This window comes from Gobius niger (assembly GCF_951799975.1).
Source record: "Gobius niger genome assembly, chromosome: 11".
NCBI classification, from domain to species: Eukaryota; Metazoa; Chordata; class Actinopteri; order Gobiiformes; family Gobiidae; genus Gobius; species Gobius niger.
In genome coordinates this window covers 7,853,421-7,871,673 of record NC_136862.1, presented here as the reverse complement: position 1 = coordinate 7,871,673, position 18,253 = coordinate 7,853,421, and the positions used below count along the sequence as shown (strand labels likewise).

The following is an 18,253-nucleotide window of genomic DNA, read 5'->3' as shown; positions in this document are numbered from 1 at the left end:
TTCTTTGAATTCTGCCGACCATACTCTGTCTATTCAACGATGTAACATTCTATTGCTAGTATTTAAGATTTAGTGATGGCGTTAATTTGCTTATGTTTCTTCTTGATGCTTTTTCTCCACTGACCGAGTTGAAATACTGTCCCATTAGCGTACGCCAAAAAACAATGAAACTTCTGGAAATGTATTGTTCCAAACCCCAGCCACAGTTTGGTGCATGTGTTGCTTGTCCTCAAAGCTGGCAACTTTGGATTTGTTTGACTATATGAATCATTAATGCAAAATTTATATGTGATGTATGTGGGTATAAGCCGAATGCTCATCTCGACTGCACATGTGAAGGTCAATCGGGCTCCTTATTCTGGCTAAACTAAACAAACCACTCCGCCATTGAAATGTGTGAGCGACTTCAGGTCAGCGGAGCGTGAACACTGGAGTATATTGAGCCATAACCGTGAATTATAAGGCTTACGGGCATTGGTTTAAAGACTATAAGTTTCGAGTGACATTTCTTGCAAATATTTATGTTGTCAATATCTTGAAAGCGAGGGAAAAGTCAGGACGGCAGCACCGTAGGCAGGAGCGGACCATAGTGAACCATAAAGGACCATAGTGGACCATAGCGGGAATTAGCGATCGATTAGCTATGTGGTGCACCATCAGATCACTCATTAAAAACAAACAAACATATACAGTACATTTAGATGGCATTGCCTATGTGTGTATGCAGATCTCTCAGGTGACAATAAAAAAAAGAACTGTCCAGCTCTTTATTGACAAAAAAAGGAGAAGGATGTTTTTATTTCTCATTCTAGTTTAAATGTGATGAATGTCGGCGACATGAGGCCACAGTTTCAGACCCTGCACTTTGTCCAACAGTCGCCTTCAGCGGTCAGAAATGTTTTTCTCCCATAGTTATTCCAACTATGTGAACAAGAACTGGTCGTCACTTTTCTCCGTACGCAGCCCTGGTTGTAAAAATAGACTTTATGCTAATATTGTAATAAGCTCCACGGTGACGACAAAAACGCTTTATATCAACAACTTTCCAGCGGTTAAAACGGTCCAAATGATAGCTTTCTTCGTTGCTTTAGGCTAACTATCAATATTGTTTGGCAGCCAAAAGAAATTCCATCACCCATAATGCAACGGGTGACCTGAGATGGGCATTCGGCTTATTTTGTGGTCATGTTGTTCCAGCACGCCTGCAGGGGGCGCAGTTTAGTGTTGTTCGTCCTCTGGCCTTGTGTAAACCATTGCATTATTTTTATTACAATAGAACTTCCAATGTGTCCCAAATCTAAGTCTAAAGACCTCGGTGGGCTACATTCACAAACATTATTTAAATAAACACGCTTTGATGACGCCATGTGAGTTCATTTGTAAATCCTACCGCCAAAGAAAGTTTCTCACAGTAGTTGCTGTGGGTTCATGCAGTTGCGGCTTTGTGTTGCTACACTTACAGAGTGAGAGTTTGTTCAAGGTCCGACAACAGGAGAGAGTCTTCACAAACAGTTTGATCTGTTCTGCTCTAACATAACAGCCTGCTTTGATAAAGAGCTGAAGTGCATGTAAGGCCCATTGTAGCAAACTCTACACCCAAACAACAAACCATCACTATTGGAATGGCAGCAGCACAGTTGTTAGAGTGTTTGTTCACTTATTTCGAAGGTCGAGGATCGATCTCAGCTATAGGGCATACACTTAAAGCGCCTTGCTCTCTGTGTCTGTGTACTGTGGGGCTTGAAGGAAGGGATGGATTTGGTAAAAAGGGATAATAGATAAATTGACTTTTTAGGTCTGTTTTGAGCCATTAATGCATGTTTGAGTTTTATTTGACTCTTCTTGGTGACTAATACGGCTAAACAACGCGACTAAAAAACGAGTCATTCAATACCTCGACTTAGAAATAATACAATCACAAAAAATGAGCCTGTCTCACATTCTGCTGTTGAATCAATGAAAATGTTGCTCCTGGTTTTGCGTTGGTTGTTATGGGGTAGCCTCACCGGCCAGTCGCAAGATGGCCGCCACGTTTGCCACCTCATCAAGAGTCATGTCCGATCTAGAGTTTAATTAAATACCTTTAGTTTTAAGCCTTAGTTATACAATCATGCCAAATATGTCCATTTTAATGTCTGAATGCATCACTGGAATTAACCTCTTAACCCCTGCCTTAACCAAGTGTGTTTTCTCCAGTTTATATATCTTTATCCAAATCTAAAAGCCATAAATTTAATAATTAGCTGCTCAATCTCCTCATACGAAGCCTGTTCCTTAAAGGGGCAAAAAAGGCAGGAAGCCCCACACTTGCAGGGTGGGCGGAGCCTCCACAGAGTTCCAGAGCTTGATTGACAGGCTCTGCAGTCTTTTGGAGTTGCCCCCGGCCACCAGGGGGTGGTATTACAGCAATGTCAGCTCCCCGCTATGAGGACCATAGAGAAGCACATTTCTCACCCATTGGTTACAGTCTAAAGGCCAGTGTCACATCTCATTTGAAAGCTAAGGAAGGAGCTATTTCCTTGTGTTGTTGCTGCGTTGTGCCACTTTTTAGAAAAAAAATGTCATCGCTTTTTGTTGGATTTTCGTCACATTTTTGCCACATTTCCATAGCTTTTTGTAAAGTGATTTGTTGCTCTTTTGTGGCTTTTTCATCACATTTTCATCACTTTTCTGTTGCTCTTTTTTGGCCTTTTTGATGCGATTCCTCACACATTTTTGTCACTTTTTCGTCACATTTTTGACGCTCTTTTGTTGCATTTTCATCCTCGTTTTTGTCTTATTTTCGTTTCTATTTTGACAATTTTTCCCAAGAAGCTTTTAGATTTTGGTAAAGCAAAACTGGAGAAAATGTGCTCTGTGTAGGTGGGGGTTAAGAGGTTACAGGACATCATTGATAGTCATTTACAGTAAGTTAATTTGAGCTTTTGGGAAGTCATGTACAAGACTTTGAATTCCCTGCATGCAGGCACATAATAAGAGTGAATAGATTTGTTGATATATTAACAAACAAGAAAAACTCGATTGTATTAGTTATCGCAAACCAGAAAAAAAAACCCTGTATAATTAAAGTCACCAGTGCAATATTTTAGTTAGACTTTATTTTACTCTTCACAGTTATTTCAAATAATTGATCAAATGATGAAAGTTATTTTGTTGTAAGCGTCGGACACTAAGTCATTATTTTCAGATGCAGAAGAGCATGTTATTCTTTCACCTGATATGACACTGATTAAAACCTCTGTGAAATATGTGGCGGCGTTTTATTTACTTCCATAATTAATGTGAAACGTAATTGAAATGCTGAACCTTTTGCCCCGCAAACTTTTACGGTGTTCAGCGCGAGAAATGATACACAGTTTTACATTGTTAATTATTTCATCTGAATTTACAATTACAATTTGAGAGCTTGTTAAATAAAGAGTCACAAATCATTTAAAACTAATCCGTAAACACAAACACAATGGCACTTTGAATAGTTACTGCGAAAGATGCGATGATGATGATATGTATGTTTTTGATAAAGGAGCATCATTGTGATTTGGCACAAAGCCCTGAATTTGCATAATATCCTCTCCGTGTTTTCACCACTGCTGCCAACTGTAGCCTCCTGAGTCTTCCCGAGTGTGACGAGTTCAAAGCAGAGAGTCGTGCCTCGTAGTGTGGAGGGTGAACGGCTGGACTCGCGTTGGAATCATGTGTAATGTGATGTGGGCAGCAGAAACCTCACTTGCAGTAAATGGACTCAACTTATAAAGCCCTTTTCTACCTTTATCAGGTCCAAAGAGCTTTACAGTCAGGAACCAGTCACCCATTCATTCTCTCATTCATGCACCAATGTACGCAGACACTGGAGGCAAGGTGGGAGAACGGCAGTGTGCATTTGCAGTAGCTGGGATTCGAACCCAAGACCTTCCGATCACCGTCGCTCCTAACATGAACATAAACATAAATCTAACACGTTGACGCGCAGGATCAGCGGGGGCGATTTCACCGATCACAAAGTGACACATGTCCTAACGTGTAGAATGAGGCCAGATTCGGACGGCACACTGAAGAGCCTCAATTACAACAAATTTTAAACGAGGCATCAAAATATAAATAAATAATAATGCCGATGGGCTGCGCATAATTTCGGGCAAAGGCAGAGACGTGAATACATTAACTTTGAAGAGCAAAGGGCAGCGCGGGCGGGAGTTTTGGGCGCGGACCGCACGCTGTGACTGTGCCTTACAGCGCGGAAACAAGCAAATGTCATCAGTTGATTTCCCCCTTGGTCCGAAGCCCGGCTCCCTCCAACCTTTCATTAATTAAAAGAACTGTAAATATCATAGGCCATTAAATTCTGCTGCGCTGGCCTCCCCCGAGTCGGTCGATCAAATGGAATCGATTAACATGCTTCAAAAATATGTCGTCCCGTTTGCCGTCGAGATGAACCCAAAAGAGGTGGGTCGGGGCAGCGGGGCGGGCCTGCGGAAAAAGGGCCAATTAATTTTCGAATCGTTTTGCAAATGACTGGGGTGTGGGCATAGGAGGGGAGCGAGAAAAAAAATAAAATCTGGGAGGCATCATTTCTGAGATTAATCTAATTATACGAGAACATTTTGTGCCCAGTCACCACATTGCGTCATTCCTCCCCTTTTACTTTTGCTTGCTTTGTGGAAGGCCATTTTCAAACCTTATGCAGAATACAAGCTTTATTGGACAGTATAGTTCAGCAAGAATTGAGGTGAAGAGCGGAGAGTGGTAGAAAATTGTCTAAACTCAAACGCTTTTCCTATTCTTTGCAGGTCGTTACGATGTTCAACACGTAGAAAATGGTGCTTATCTTAGCCCTTGGTGTTTTGGCAACGAAGACAATCGTCCCTCCACGACACAAACTTGCCTTGCTTCACAAATATGTGCAGTCTCGGATTTGGTGTTTCCTCTGGGAATTGTGATAAGCATGACTGATTCATTAATCAATGGTCCATTCATGCTCAAAACAAACATGGCGCTTACCCGAATACAAAGACATGAAACTGAACGAATAAAACTCGCACAGAAACAGTGCCATCTTCTGCCAAATAAACTGCTCATTACTGGTGAGAGAAGTTGTACAATTATCTCTAAATGATGCAGGATTTAAGAGAGTCTTCTGTGCTTGAATGTTATAAATTTGCATATGTGGTTGAATCAGTGAAATGATTGTCAGAACTTGGTCTCAAACTCAGCAACATCAACAACAGAATTGAGAGGAGGCCGAGTAAGAGAAACTATAGAATAAAACGGGGCCTAAACCCAACACTCTAATAAACTGATCTCAGCAAGAAAAGAACACAAAACCCTAATCTAACTTATCTAATGCATGGATTTAGACTTTCTTTTGCACACAAGCTGGTACAATTACATCGAGCATTGACAAAGGTGAGAGAGCTGGGCGTCCAGTGTCTGTTTCTCAATTCCCAGGGTCCTCGGCTTCTCAACCACTTCGGACGGAATCCACGACATCACAGCACCGCCAAGTGCTGTGCCATTTCACTTGGAGCCCTCGTCCCCTCGCAGCTCGACTCCTCCGTTTGGCTCATTTCTGAAGGATGAACCTGTGGATCCTCCACTGTCTCAGAGAGCTGGAATTACCCATAATGCACTGCAACCATGTTTTGTTGTCTTACCTTTTCTCCAAAAACTTTGTTTATACTCGCTATAAAAAGTCTTGCTCCACGTTTGTGCAAGAAAATAATTGTGACGCTAAAATCATTAGTGGTGTTGTAAGCAAGTAAATATGTTAAAAATAGGTTTATGCACAGTTAAATTTAATGAAAGGCTAATAAATAGGCCTATTTATTGAGAAATTAGCCTATGGTTGCAATTGCTATTAGCAATAAACTGGACCTGCTAAATGTTATATACTGTATATTAATTGAATTCCTTGCAAATCCTTGTTGAAATGTTATTATTTTATTCAGGCCAAAATGTTCAAACAGCAAGACATCCAACCAAGACCCGCTTCCTGGCCTCTTTTATTCACAAAACAGTTGTATTTGTCAGCATAATTTGATATTATATCACATGATTTGACACGTGTCATGACGCAGCCGCTCAAATGCAGCGGTGAGAGGACAAAACTCCAGCATACTCAAACATGAGGGAACATGCAAACTCAACAAATACATGCATACATGGTCTGGGAATCAATCCCAAACATAGGAATGAAAGAAAACACCCTGACAATTCCACATATTGATTTATTACATTTAAATGAACAGCCATAGACTTCATTATTTTTATTCATGGAACACACATCTCTCAAATACAGCAATGTACAATATACATGTTTCTATGAGCATTGAGTCCCTGGACACTTCTCCATACAGCCTCGACCATACAGATGAACCGGCGCTAGCTCAGGGCTGATCTTGTTACCTCCAACCTCTCCATCTCACTCCATCTCTGCCGTGTCATCACTTATTTACATTTGCCCATGTCAGTCCGTGCCAAGAGTCTGAAAATATTACATGGGAAGCCTTGGCTAGTTACTGCCTCTCTAAAACCAACACGGCGTCCTTTGTTTACCTGTAAGATTGATTTAGCGCTGCCCCGGAGCATTTGGAACAAGGTCATCATGTCAAGTTTGCAAACACAGCTATCTGAAAGCTTTAGCTTGTTAGCCGCCGCGATATGTGCTGCCACTGCACATTAGCCCTCGTGCACAGGGAGGAAGAGTGGACAGAGGGACTCGTACTAACAACAGGTTTGGTTGGGTTAAGCTTGCGGCGTTTGCGGCGCTGTCGTCAACAATGAAGTCCATGTGACAAGTAGAGACAACCCATTTCACCAGAAAAAATGTAACACAGATTACATTTGAAATTAGGCTAAATGTTTTACATTTTTATTTTTCGTGATGTTTAGTCATTCATTTCCTGACTGGAAATGGGGTCATGGCGAGGTCATTGTTGTAAAGGAGAACTGGTTCTAAATCGCCTAACTTTCTAAAACTGATGTTAGGCCATCCAGTACTGTTCTCCCTTTTCCTCTGTCACTTATGTGTTCCATTTCTTCTCAGAATTGTGCTGATAAAGACAAACCAACAAACGAATGAACAAACAAACATGAAACCCAGTTCATCCAGTTTAAGTGACTGATCTAGAATTGGCACAGTTTGCCTAATGACTGTAAATTATGTTAAACACCACTGTTATGTCTCACTGCCTTCTTCTTGTTGGAAACCAAATACTAATCAAGATTTGTTTGTCTTTTTCCAACTTTTGATGCCTGGTGGCTTAAACACCGGACAGTTTCCAGGCAGCTGATTGCAGTAAAACTGCGTAAATGACATAAAATAATCTCAAATCACATAAATTGTCTTTAATCCCACACGATCCAGTCGAGAGCGTGAACTTTCTCCTGTGCTGCACACCTAAAGCTCCCTTCACGCTGTGCAGTTTCACTTGTCTCTGATGAAGATAAATCTGTTGTTGTGGCTTATGTCACTGCGAGAAAACAAAAGATATGAAACAAAAGATTTGACACTTATATGAACCAAGCCAAGTTTCTGCAAACACCTGACAATGAGGCAAATTTATGCAAATCATAAATCGTTCTATTATCGTCTTTTGTCACAGAAGTTTCTAACATTGTGAAAAGAGGTTAAGCTGACACTCACGGCGGGGATACAGGGACATTTTCTATCTTGAATTTGTACTTTATAATCCCCAAGAATTGCGTTTGACCCATGCTTCCCCCAGAGCCTCAGGACAGTCCAGCGCCCAGAAACCCATCTCCAGATCTTTTTCTTGCCCATAGGCTTTCCAGGAGGGGAGAGTAGAACAAGAAAGCCGGTGAAGAACAGGCAGCAAACCTTCAACAAATTGTTTTAGCCCGAAGTATGTCTTACAACGTTCACGGTTCTTGTCTTATGTGTTGCAGCCTGAACTCCAAGGTTTCTGTGCAGCACTAGAGATGGGTTTGGTCAATACTGCCTAAAGGCAACACACTCATACCTGGTAAAACTCTATACAGAAATCCCATATCTGGCTCTGAGACATGAGTGCTAACTGCCGTGCCACGTACCAAATTTGCCCAAGATACTCCAAAGAAATCATGTAACATATCATACTCAGGGAAGGTATAACTTTACTGCCATCTCGTTTGACTCATTCTCCCCCTGGACAACTTGTAAAGAGTAGGAGCTATGTTCCAGATGCAGATGGAGTCCGTCAGGAGCTCTGTCTGTGCTTCATTTGCAAAGCTGTCCAGCAAAGAGCATTTGTGGACTTGTGAGACAAATTGGAGGATCTGCTTTGGCCATCGTCTAGTTGTTATTAGAAAATGTTTTTTGATACAACCTCAAAGACCTAGTTGTTGCCAGAAGAGGGCACAAGGCTCCATGTGCAAACACACAGTTAAAGGAACAGGCAACAGTTTTTACATACTGAGATATCTTCTTACCTGAGCTTAGACGAGTTGACATGTACCTGTCTGGTCATTCACGCTAAAAGACCAAAGATGTTGTTAGCATTTGGCCTCTCCCAATGTATTCCTATAGCTCCAAATGGGGGTGTTGTTGGAAGCTACCACGCTCTTCCACAGGGACGCACAAAGACCAGACAGGTACACATCAACTCGTCTAAACTCAGGTAAGAACATATCACAGTATGGAAGAACTGTGTGCCCTCAGTCACGCAAAACGACGGTCTGCAATCTTGGCCCGTCTGCTGAGGGATCCTTCGGCCCTGGGTCTCTATAGCCTGTCCGTCCATGGGAATGGATCTCTCCTTCTGTGGTTTTCCCCAAGGTTTCTCTTTTCTCCTGCCAGGTTTTTGAGTTTTTCCTTGCCGTGCTGGAGAGTCTAATGACGGGGGACACCCGCGCCGCTCGTCGCTACCTCCTATTGGACATTATATTTGCCATTATATTTACCTGAACTTTTAATTGTCATATTTATTGCTCTGTTTTATTGCCTTGATGTTTGTTGCAGCCCTGTGAGGCGACTTCTGTTGTGATATTGGGCTATACAAAACCATTAAACTTGAAACGACCAAAGATGTTGTTAGCATTTGGCCTCTCCCAGTATATTCCTATAGCTCCAAATGTGGGGTAAAGTTCGAAGCGACCAAGCTCTTCCACGGGCACGCACAAAGACCAGACAGGTACGTATGAACTCGTCTACGCTCAGGTAAGAACATATCTCAGTATGGAAAAACGGTGGCCTGCTCCTTTAAACTGTCATTCTGAAGGATATTGGATCAGGCACACGTTTTTGAGAGCAGAAGAGGGAGACAGACTGAATATGAAAGAAGAAAGCATAAAATGCACTCCAGGTACGATTTCCATCCACAAAATTGCACTTTGCTTGGTTGCATTACCCGCACAGCTCGCGCTCTCCAGGGCAGCTGACAGTGTGCTGCTTGATGATTCAGATGGATGTACACAGACACCACATCAGCAGTATGCGGCGCGGCTGATAAATGCTCGCTGGCTCGCGGCCCGGATCATTGTGGGAGAGCTGGAAACTCTCCCGGTAGACCCTGGTTGACTCACGGAATTAATCTTTTACAAGTGCGATGGTGAACTGCGCGCCCCAGTCACAACTTTAGATTTATGTCCAGATGTCAGCCCCCCCAAACAACACCATTCACCGGGGGCACGTCTTATCTATCCTCATCGCGCACAATCGCACTTCCCACAGCATTTTCCACTCCATAAAATAAGCAAACGTATCGGGTGGATGGATGTGCAATGTCGATATTCAGGTGGAGATTTTCTAGGGTGAAAAAGTATCTGCAGCAAGGTTTTTGTGCTTCAACGCTGGATACCTTATCTTTTAAAGGGTTTGTACATGTTAAATTGACTCCCTCCAATGTTTTCCCCTTGTGCTAAACAAAACTTGGAACTGTGTTTTCAGTTCAGTTTTTTTTTATTGTCAGTTCTACTTGTGTACTTTAGTGTCTCCACTGGTCAGACCAGGGTCAAACAGGGTCAGCCAGGTACAGTTTTGGGACCAGGTTAAGTTCTGGGCCAAAGCACTGAACTTATACTAGCGTGACCTGAACGGAGCGTTGGCCTCTGATTGGCCAGGGGCGAGAGGACTGCCCTCACTAAAACAGGCAGATCATATGAGATTTTATATTTCACATCATATCGCTGTTGAAAAGGGTGATTTTGCCCATGATAGCATTTAGCCGCTGTTAACACAACTTAAACCAGTGTTAGCAAAACATTAGAATTTAGCTTACCTTTACAGTTCGTCTTTTAGCTGCTTCTTTCCTCCAGTATTTGCCTTGGCACCTCTGAATAATCCCATAAACCCCACCAAAAGACATTATTTGTCCACATTGTTCTCATTGCAGCTTAAAAAATGTTTCATGCATTCTGTTTTTTTCCTTCAGTAACTGTGGTCCTTTTGCAATGGAAATGCAAAATGCAAAAAAATATAAATAAATCAATAAAAACATCCCGTGCTGTGTACTGCTTCCAAACAGTGCTGGGTAGAAGTAGTAGTAGTAGATGAGTAGATGAAACTACCCCATCAGTCAGATGAACTTGGCACGAATTGAGACTCTGCGTTCTCCCTGATGGCAGGACTGAAGAGGCTTTGAGATGGGTATGCTCATCCTCCGAGATAACCAAACACTTGTTTTCACAAGAACAACTCATCTCTGCAAAACGACCAAAGATGTTGTTAGCATTTGGCCTCTCCCAGTATATTCCTATAGCTCCAAATGTGGGGTAAAGTTCGAAGCGACCAAGCTCTTCCACGGGCACGCACAAAGACCAGACAGGTACGTATGAACTCGTCTACGCTCAGGTAAGAACATATCTCAGTATGGAAAAACGGTGGCCTGTTCTTTTAAACTGTCATTCTGAAGGATATATCGGATCAGGCACACGTTTTTGAGAGCAGAAGAGGGAGACAGACTGAATATGAAAGTCTGTCTCCCTCTTCTGGCCTCTCCCAGTATATTCCTATAGCTCCAAATGTGCAGAGATGAGTTGTTCTGCATATCCAGCCACCTTCTCAATAGGTCAAAAAGTTATCACCCAATAACAATGATCTGGACAGTGCTTGTTTCGGCCAGCAGCCTCATCCAGTCCTGCCATCAGGGAGGAGACTGGAGAGTGTTGATCTAGGTCAGGTCCAACTGACTGAAGGACCACTCCATTCACCAGCCTATCAGCAAACTGAACTCTGATCTGTATAGTGTTAAATATTGCCTGTTTTAAACCAAGGTTGACAGTAATGCAGTTTCTCTTCTCTGTAGATGCTTTACATGTAGTTGGATTAACAATAAATTAACTTCTTGAGAGGAAATAATACAAAATATGATAGACGTTATCTGGGTTTGCTTTTATATGTTTATAAGAATCATAGGCATACTTCAGTGAAAAGAATTCCAAACCCACCTTCGTTGTGTTGGTGAAATGAATGTGTCTGTCCGACTGATGTTCTTGGACCTTGAGCATTAATAGACTTTATTGTGTGTTTTAATCATTGAGTAAACTTTCATACCGATCTGGCTAATATCTTTTTTCTGTTTTCTGCCTCGGTGTATCCAGCCCATGACAATGATAAAGGCAAAACAACCTGAAACAATAAATTCAAGATGGTGTCACATTAGGGCACTTTCACTAAACTTTTCCAACGCCCCTTTTCCTACGCAGTGCCCCACCTGTCCAGCAGAGGTCCTTGAAGCTTCTCCCTCTCCCTCGCACTGGTCTGAGTGATGGCTCTTGTCGTTTCCCGTGTCCTGCTCCACTTAGTCTCTCCAGCGGGGCCCCTCCCGAGTGGCCCCTCTGAGCGGCCGTGTGTCCCTTTATCTTCCTCTGCTCTTCTCGGGGACTATTCCTGTCCACGGGGCCCCGGCGCCACATCAGTCTGTGGCTCGTGACAGGACGGACTGCAGCCATGGCCCCATTAGTTGTACACATTGTTTATGGATTTGGAGTCGAGAATGATTTAAGTAGGTCGTTTGTTTCGGCTCCGGACTGTGTTCACACTTGGACTGCACAAAAACAAACATCTATCAAGTATTAGGCAATTAGATATGCAATTAGTTAGTCAGATGTTGTTCAGAACTTGTTTGCAGAGGTCTAAACTATACAGAAAAATGCGTTATTAGATATTATACATAATAAACCCTCATGGAGACAGAATATTTTGTTTTTTATTTCAATTATTTGCGCAGCTCTAAATCCCCTGCACTGTTTTTAGCATTGATGGAGCATTGAACTGTTTAGTAATGAAACAGTTGCCTTGAAATTGATAAATAAAGGCTGATTTGGGGTTGCACAGTAGAAAGAATGAAACAAGAACTGTACACTGCTGCTTTGAAGTGGACAAATCATTCTTAAATGATGCTTAAACACATTATCCGGAATACCTCAGCATTGATCTTTTACATCTTATTATTTCGACTTTAAAAATATTGTTTATATAGCTTTTAACCGTTTATATTGCATTGTTCCGTCCTCTGAAGCGACCCCCAACTGTATTTCCTGGATTGATGTAACACAAAACACCTTTTAACCTCTTGAACATTTTCTCCAGTTTGTCATCAACCAAATCTAAAAGCTTCTTGAAAAAAGCATCCAAAGAGCGACACAAAACGAGATGAAAATGAGGATGACGGCGCAAAAAATAAACATCAGAACAGCCACAAAATGGAAAATGTGACAAAAAAGCCACAAAAGAGCAGCAAAAAAGTGATAAAATAGCAATGGATAATGTAAAAAAAAAGTGAGCATAAGACGGCAACAACGCAAGGAAAAAGATCAGTTTAGATCTGTTTTGTTGGTCTTCAAATGAGATGTTGCACTGGCCTATCTCTCCATTCAAAAAACCTTTAGATAATGGGTAAGGTCGGCCCAACTGGAGGAAATGTGCTTGGTTCAGGTGAGGGTTAAAAGATTAAAGCCCATCATCAGACCTGTTCTGAACAGTCCTGTCATGATGGAGAAGAAGAAGAAGAAGAAGATCTTTATTTATATAGCGCCTTTCACAGACATATAGTCACAAAGCGCTTTACATGAGACACATGAGACACATTCACTCCATACTCAGTGGTGGTAAACTACGTTTGTAGCTTCAGTTTTCCCTGGGGAGACTGTCAGAGGCGCTTTCGCGACTACACACGTCTGCGCCAACGGACCCTCTGACACCACCATACATTCACTCACACACATCATTCATCCTGGCCTATTGTGCAGCTGTGATGGAGCTTTCAATCTGCTCGCATGTCACGAGATTAAAGTGAAAGTTTGAATTCACTGATCTACTCACACCGCAGCCTCCATAAGGCCAATTCAAAATCCTGACCAGCCCAGTCTCTCAGTCCTAACTGTCTTTTACTTCCATCCATCCATCCATCCATCCATCCATCCATCCATCCATCCATCCATCCATCCATCCATCCATCCATCCATCCATCCATCCATCCATCATCCATCCATCCATCCATCCATCCATCCATCCATCCATCCATCCATCCAGCCAGCTGTTGGAGCTGCCCAAATCACATTGCACCAGCCCCTTATGGCTCCTGCAGGTGGTGGGTCCACGGAAGGACGGCCTCACGATTAAACAGGCCTGTTGGTCTCTCATAAGGGGCTTCTGAACCGCTCTTTGTCTGACCCGTCACCGAGGACCTGTTTACCATGGGAGACCCATGGTACACGAAGGGACACGAAGCTCCCGAGAACATAGCTCCTGGATCATTCTGGTGCTCAAACCCCTCCACCACGTTAAGGTGGCAGTTCCAGGATGAGCTTTAACTTACATAATTTTTTCACATTAAAAAAGCTGTGTCTCCCAAAAGAATGTTTTTAAGCCTCGACTGTGCATAATATACTCACTGTAAGACATGTAATCCTATGTTTACTCCATTAAAGCATTACTTGCCTTGGCTGCTGCACAGCGTTCCGTCTGCCAAGTTGTGGAGATAATCTTTTGTTACTTTGTAGGCTGCATCTCTGTGTATCTTTTTAACATGCTGTTTGAGTCCTTATCAGTCATTGCTCGACTTGGATTCTCACCGAAGCTCTACCGGCTTTGCTAAATGCGTGTTTGGGTTTGTGCGTGATTCCACTTGCTGATCCCTGCATGCGCAAAAGTCGCCTCGGTGCCTGGTAAACAAGATAACAGCAGCTAAAGGTAGAGCTCTCAACTACAGCAGGTTAGGATTTTTTTTTTAATGTTTATTCCATTCAAAATCCGTTCAACCTGTGACACTGAAATTGTGCAGCACTTAGCAAACAAAGAAATGTTTTGACAAATTGTAAGAGAACGTGGAATGTTTGGTATTCTGCGACGCATGAAAAATTGGACAGTAGCAGATGGTTCAAATTCTGGGCGTTTTGTTTACTTTGTTACGATGTCCTTGTATTCACAATTAGTCAGTAGTTTGTTGTAATTGAAAATAGTTCAAGCTTCTGTTAAAAAAAAAATTGTGCCATGTTATAAAATGTTTCCAAATATCTTTCTGACATCTGCTTATCCAGAAGTATGTAATCTATGGTCGACAAAATGCATTCTTCTAAAGTTTTCACATTCCCTGCTTTATGGTTGAAACCCACGCAGTGCAACATTTCACCCAATGGATAGAATAAAATAAAAGCTTTAACTTCTTTTCAGATGCAGTATCTCTGTGATATACAGTACATCCACCACCATGAATAACACGTCAGGAGACAGTTCACTCTGAGGTAAATTGGACTTTTCTTTATTCAAAACACAATGTTGGCACAAAACCATTTTCCTTTTTGTCTGTACAGTAATGCATGAATGTCCATGACGGAAATGCCCCGATGGAAGGTGACACAGATGATCATTTATTACACAGTTAAAGTGAGCCTAATACATCTCGTAAGTGCTTAGTAATGACAGTACATCAACCCATGCTATTCAGAGTCATTTGGAGAACGCGAGTAGCAATGTACCACTTTGTGCTTGGTTGACAATCTGGGATCCGCATTCTTTTTTTTTCCTTTTTTTTTTTTTTTTGTCCCGGCCCGAGTTGTCTGTCATTTGTATTGGCTGAATGCCCTTTGGATGTTCAGTGCTTGTTCGAGGACAGTTTTATGCCGCGCCTGCTTTGACGGATGGCCCATTATGCCACCCAAGACACTCATAACCATCCAGCTAATCTTAATTCGCTCCAAATTGAGATAGGACACAGAGTTTGCTTGTCTTTGCTTGTTCCCGCGTGACTAATCGTCAAGGCCTTCGAAAGTTAACGGCGTCCCCCAACTTTAGGCTCACTTAAAACAGTGGGCATCAACCAAAACCAAACACAGACACGTAAAGTAAAGATCGGAAAGCGAGAATCTCTCTTCCATTCAGTAGTCACAGTACACAAAAAAAGGCTGGGCTTTACACAGCGCGTAAACAACAATGATATCAGCCGAAACCGTACGAAATCGAGAAGTTCTCCGGGCAGATTCCAGAAGTCCACAGGAGCTGCAAGAAGGGGAAAATGTACAGCTCTTGGCATCCTTGTAAACATCAGAAGCTCCGACAGAACTCGCAAAGCCCCTGCAATCGTTCAATGGGATGCACAACGGATGGCGAGTCGACGTGTCCACGCAGTCTACGCTGAAGTCAAACGGCACAAAGCGCAAGAATCTCTCAAAAAAGAAACAGCTGTTAAAGAGCCAAAAATTAATTTACAGCACACTATACAAAAAGGAGTCCCATTCCGTTCCAAGCAGGAAAGGTTCATCAAGGAACAGGCAATGAGTAACATCCAGTTTTTTGCCCGCTCAAACCGGTTTCTCCCCCACGGTGCTCTTTTTTTTTTTTTTTTTTACAAAAGGTTTCAATCCTTTCCAAAATGGCTGTTGAGTCCCACAGCAGCCAGAGGAATCCAAAATGCAAAAAAAAACAAAAACACACCTTTGTCCTGTTCCATCCACAAGAGCCTCCTATTGGAGCCTCGCATTGTTTCACTGTGCATTTGTCAAAGGCAGTCTGTAAGGTACAAAATAGCATCACCGTAGCTGCTGATTGTGTAGTGGAACAACGCAAGCGGGTTTTGGATCGAAGGGAGCGTCTGCAGCAGGCAGAGTGTGGACTGGACTGAATGATAGGGACACTGTCATTGCTGAATTAAATGGCTTCGTTTATTAGCACTGTCAATGTTTATGGCTTAAGAATCATGGACAGATGCTTCGTCTACTGCGTCTTCTTTATGAGCTTTGAGCAAACCTCTCCCCAGGTGTGGTTCTGTTCCATCAACATAGAGCTCATTCAGTCCAGTCCAAACCTACCTGTGGTCACCAACACAGCAGAGGCTGAAGCAGGTTCATCATGTCTTAGTGATCAGTTTTTAAGCGGAAAGCAGAAAAATGATTGTCATGACGAACTCTGATGTTGGCTCATGGTGATGCACTTGACTCCAGACAGTTCCCTTCATGAGTACAGGCTCAAAGGTCGGTCTTTACAAAGTGTCCCTGTGTTGAAGTGTCTCAGTGTGGAGGTACATGGCTGTGTTAGACGTGGGTCTGCATGCGTTTCTGCAGGGGCCTGGTCAGGTCTGAGTTCTGGGATGAGGACTGGGAGTAGTGGGAGGAGGAGCTGGCTGAAGTCTTGCTGTCTTTGTCGAACTGCACGTATCCGTCCTGTTTGCTGTAGCTGCTGACGCTGCTGTCGCACTGTGTGTCGATGAAGGAGCTGGAGTCGCTGAGGGAGCTGCGCTGGAACTCGCGCTCGCACAGTTCGATGGAGCTGCTGCCCATGCCCAGCACAAAGCGCTGGCCGTAGTCGTACAGGCGGTTAGGCCCTGCGCCCAGCGTGTTGTAGATGTTGGTGAAGGACATCCCAGTGGGCACTCTCTGCTTGCCAATGGTCATAGATCCGGCCGGGGGGCTGCGCACCGCGTCGGGCGTCTGACTGGAGGCCAGGGTCGGGGTGGGGTGGTGCTCGTTGAAGGTGTTGACGCTGTAGTAGCCATTGGTGGGGTCCTGTTGGAAGACAAACAAGGGTATTTCAACAAGGTATGTACAAAGATACACATCTACACATCACACTGTCTTTCAAACCATTGGATTGAATTGGTTGTGTTTAGAGAGTATGTATTTCTTAAAAAAAGTGGTGGCACATTGTGAATTTCCAGAGATAAATGTTGTTAGAAATGCTGTAAATTCTGATGCAAATTAGTGCAACCTTTCTTGAAATGACTTCTTGCAAAGAAGTCCGGAAGCAATCTTACTAAAAACCTTCCTACGCAAAACTTGACTAATGCTTCCGGAGACGCACTTTCAACCTAAAGGTCCAGCAGGACATCAATTACAGAAAAAGTATGAGGCGAAAAAATAAAAAAAAGCAATGAATCCACCCCCTTTGTGCAAAACGAGAAGGCGTGCTTTAGCGTTGTGAGTCATCGGCACAACTCTCTTCTGCTAATCAACTGCTATTGTGTAACATAGGCTCCTCTGTCACTGCATATTGCATTATGGCAACGGCGCAAAAAATATGAGAAAGCTCTGTGCCCATAAATCAATTTGTAATTTTATATTGGCAATGTAACGTGAGTGGTGTGTCTTCATAAAGCGTAAGAGGTAGGTAAACCTGACGAGGAAGAGAGGGCTTTGGAAGGAAAAAAAAAATGCAATCACAATAGAAATCAAAAACATGACCAAACTTTAGTAGCAAAACAAAAACTAATGACAACACAAAACTCCTATACTGCTCAAACTGTCAGCTTGACTTTTACAAAAGGTGCCAAGTTCTGTAGAAATTAGTTATCAGAGCTTGTTAAAAGTCCACCGGGATTTTAGAAGCCTGTTTATCTGTGCTGTGAGAGCCAATAATGCATTTTTCAGACTTAAAGCCAGAGTATTGGTGCTACAGTATTACAGAGAAGCGGCCAACAGAGAAAACCCCTGAAGCATATTCGGAAACAACAACTAGACTTTTATGGGACACTGCATAAGGAAAGAAGTTTTGGAATTGGTATACCTCACAGGGAAAATCAATGGGAAGCGAGACAGAGGGCGGCAGAGAACAACTTTCCTCCTGAATATCGCTGCCTGCACTGGAATGGACAGCATTAAGATGTTGAGACTGGCAAAGAAGAGAGACGATTGGCATTCCATGGTTGCCTACGTCACATGATATGGCACTGCCAGAGAGAGGGAGAGATTGGCTGACTATCTCCTTTTTTCAAACCAAGAAGGAATGAAGTTAGGGATGCACATATATCGGGTGTCGGCTCGATATCACACGCTTGTACTCTTACTCGTATTCATCAATGTGGTCCCGATACTTGAAATCCATACC

The 18,253-nt window shown here is 42.8% G+C and overlaps 1 protein-coding gene across 1 annotated transcript in view; it reads right to left on the bottom strand.

Annotated features, from left to right (window-relative positions):
* Nucleotides 1-14,656: 14,656 nt before the first annotated feature.
* Nucleotides 14,657-18,253, bottom strand: part of LOC306969864 (kin of IRRE-like protein 3) — a 455,290-nt gene continuing 451,693 nt past the window's right edge. The window contains exon 16 of the mRNA XM_079565619.1: nt 14,657-16,935. Coding sequence (XP_079421745.1) covers nt 16,465-16,935 — 471 coding nt within the window. The 3' untranslated portion in view covers nt 14,657-16,464. The remainder of the gene's footprint in view (nt 16,936-18,253) is intronic.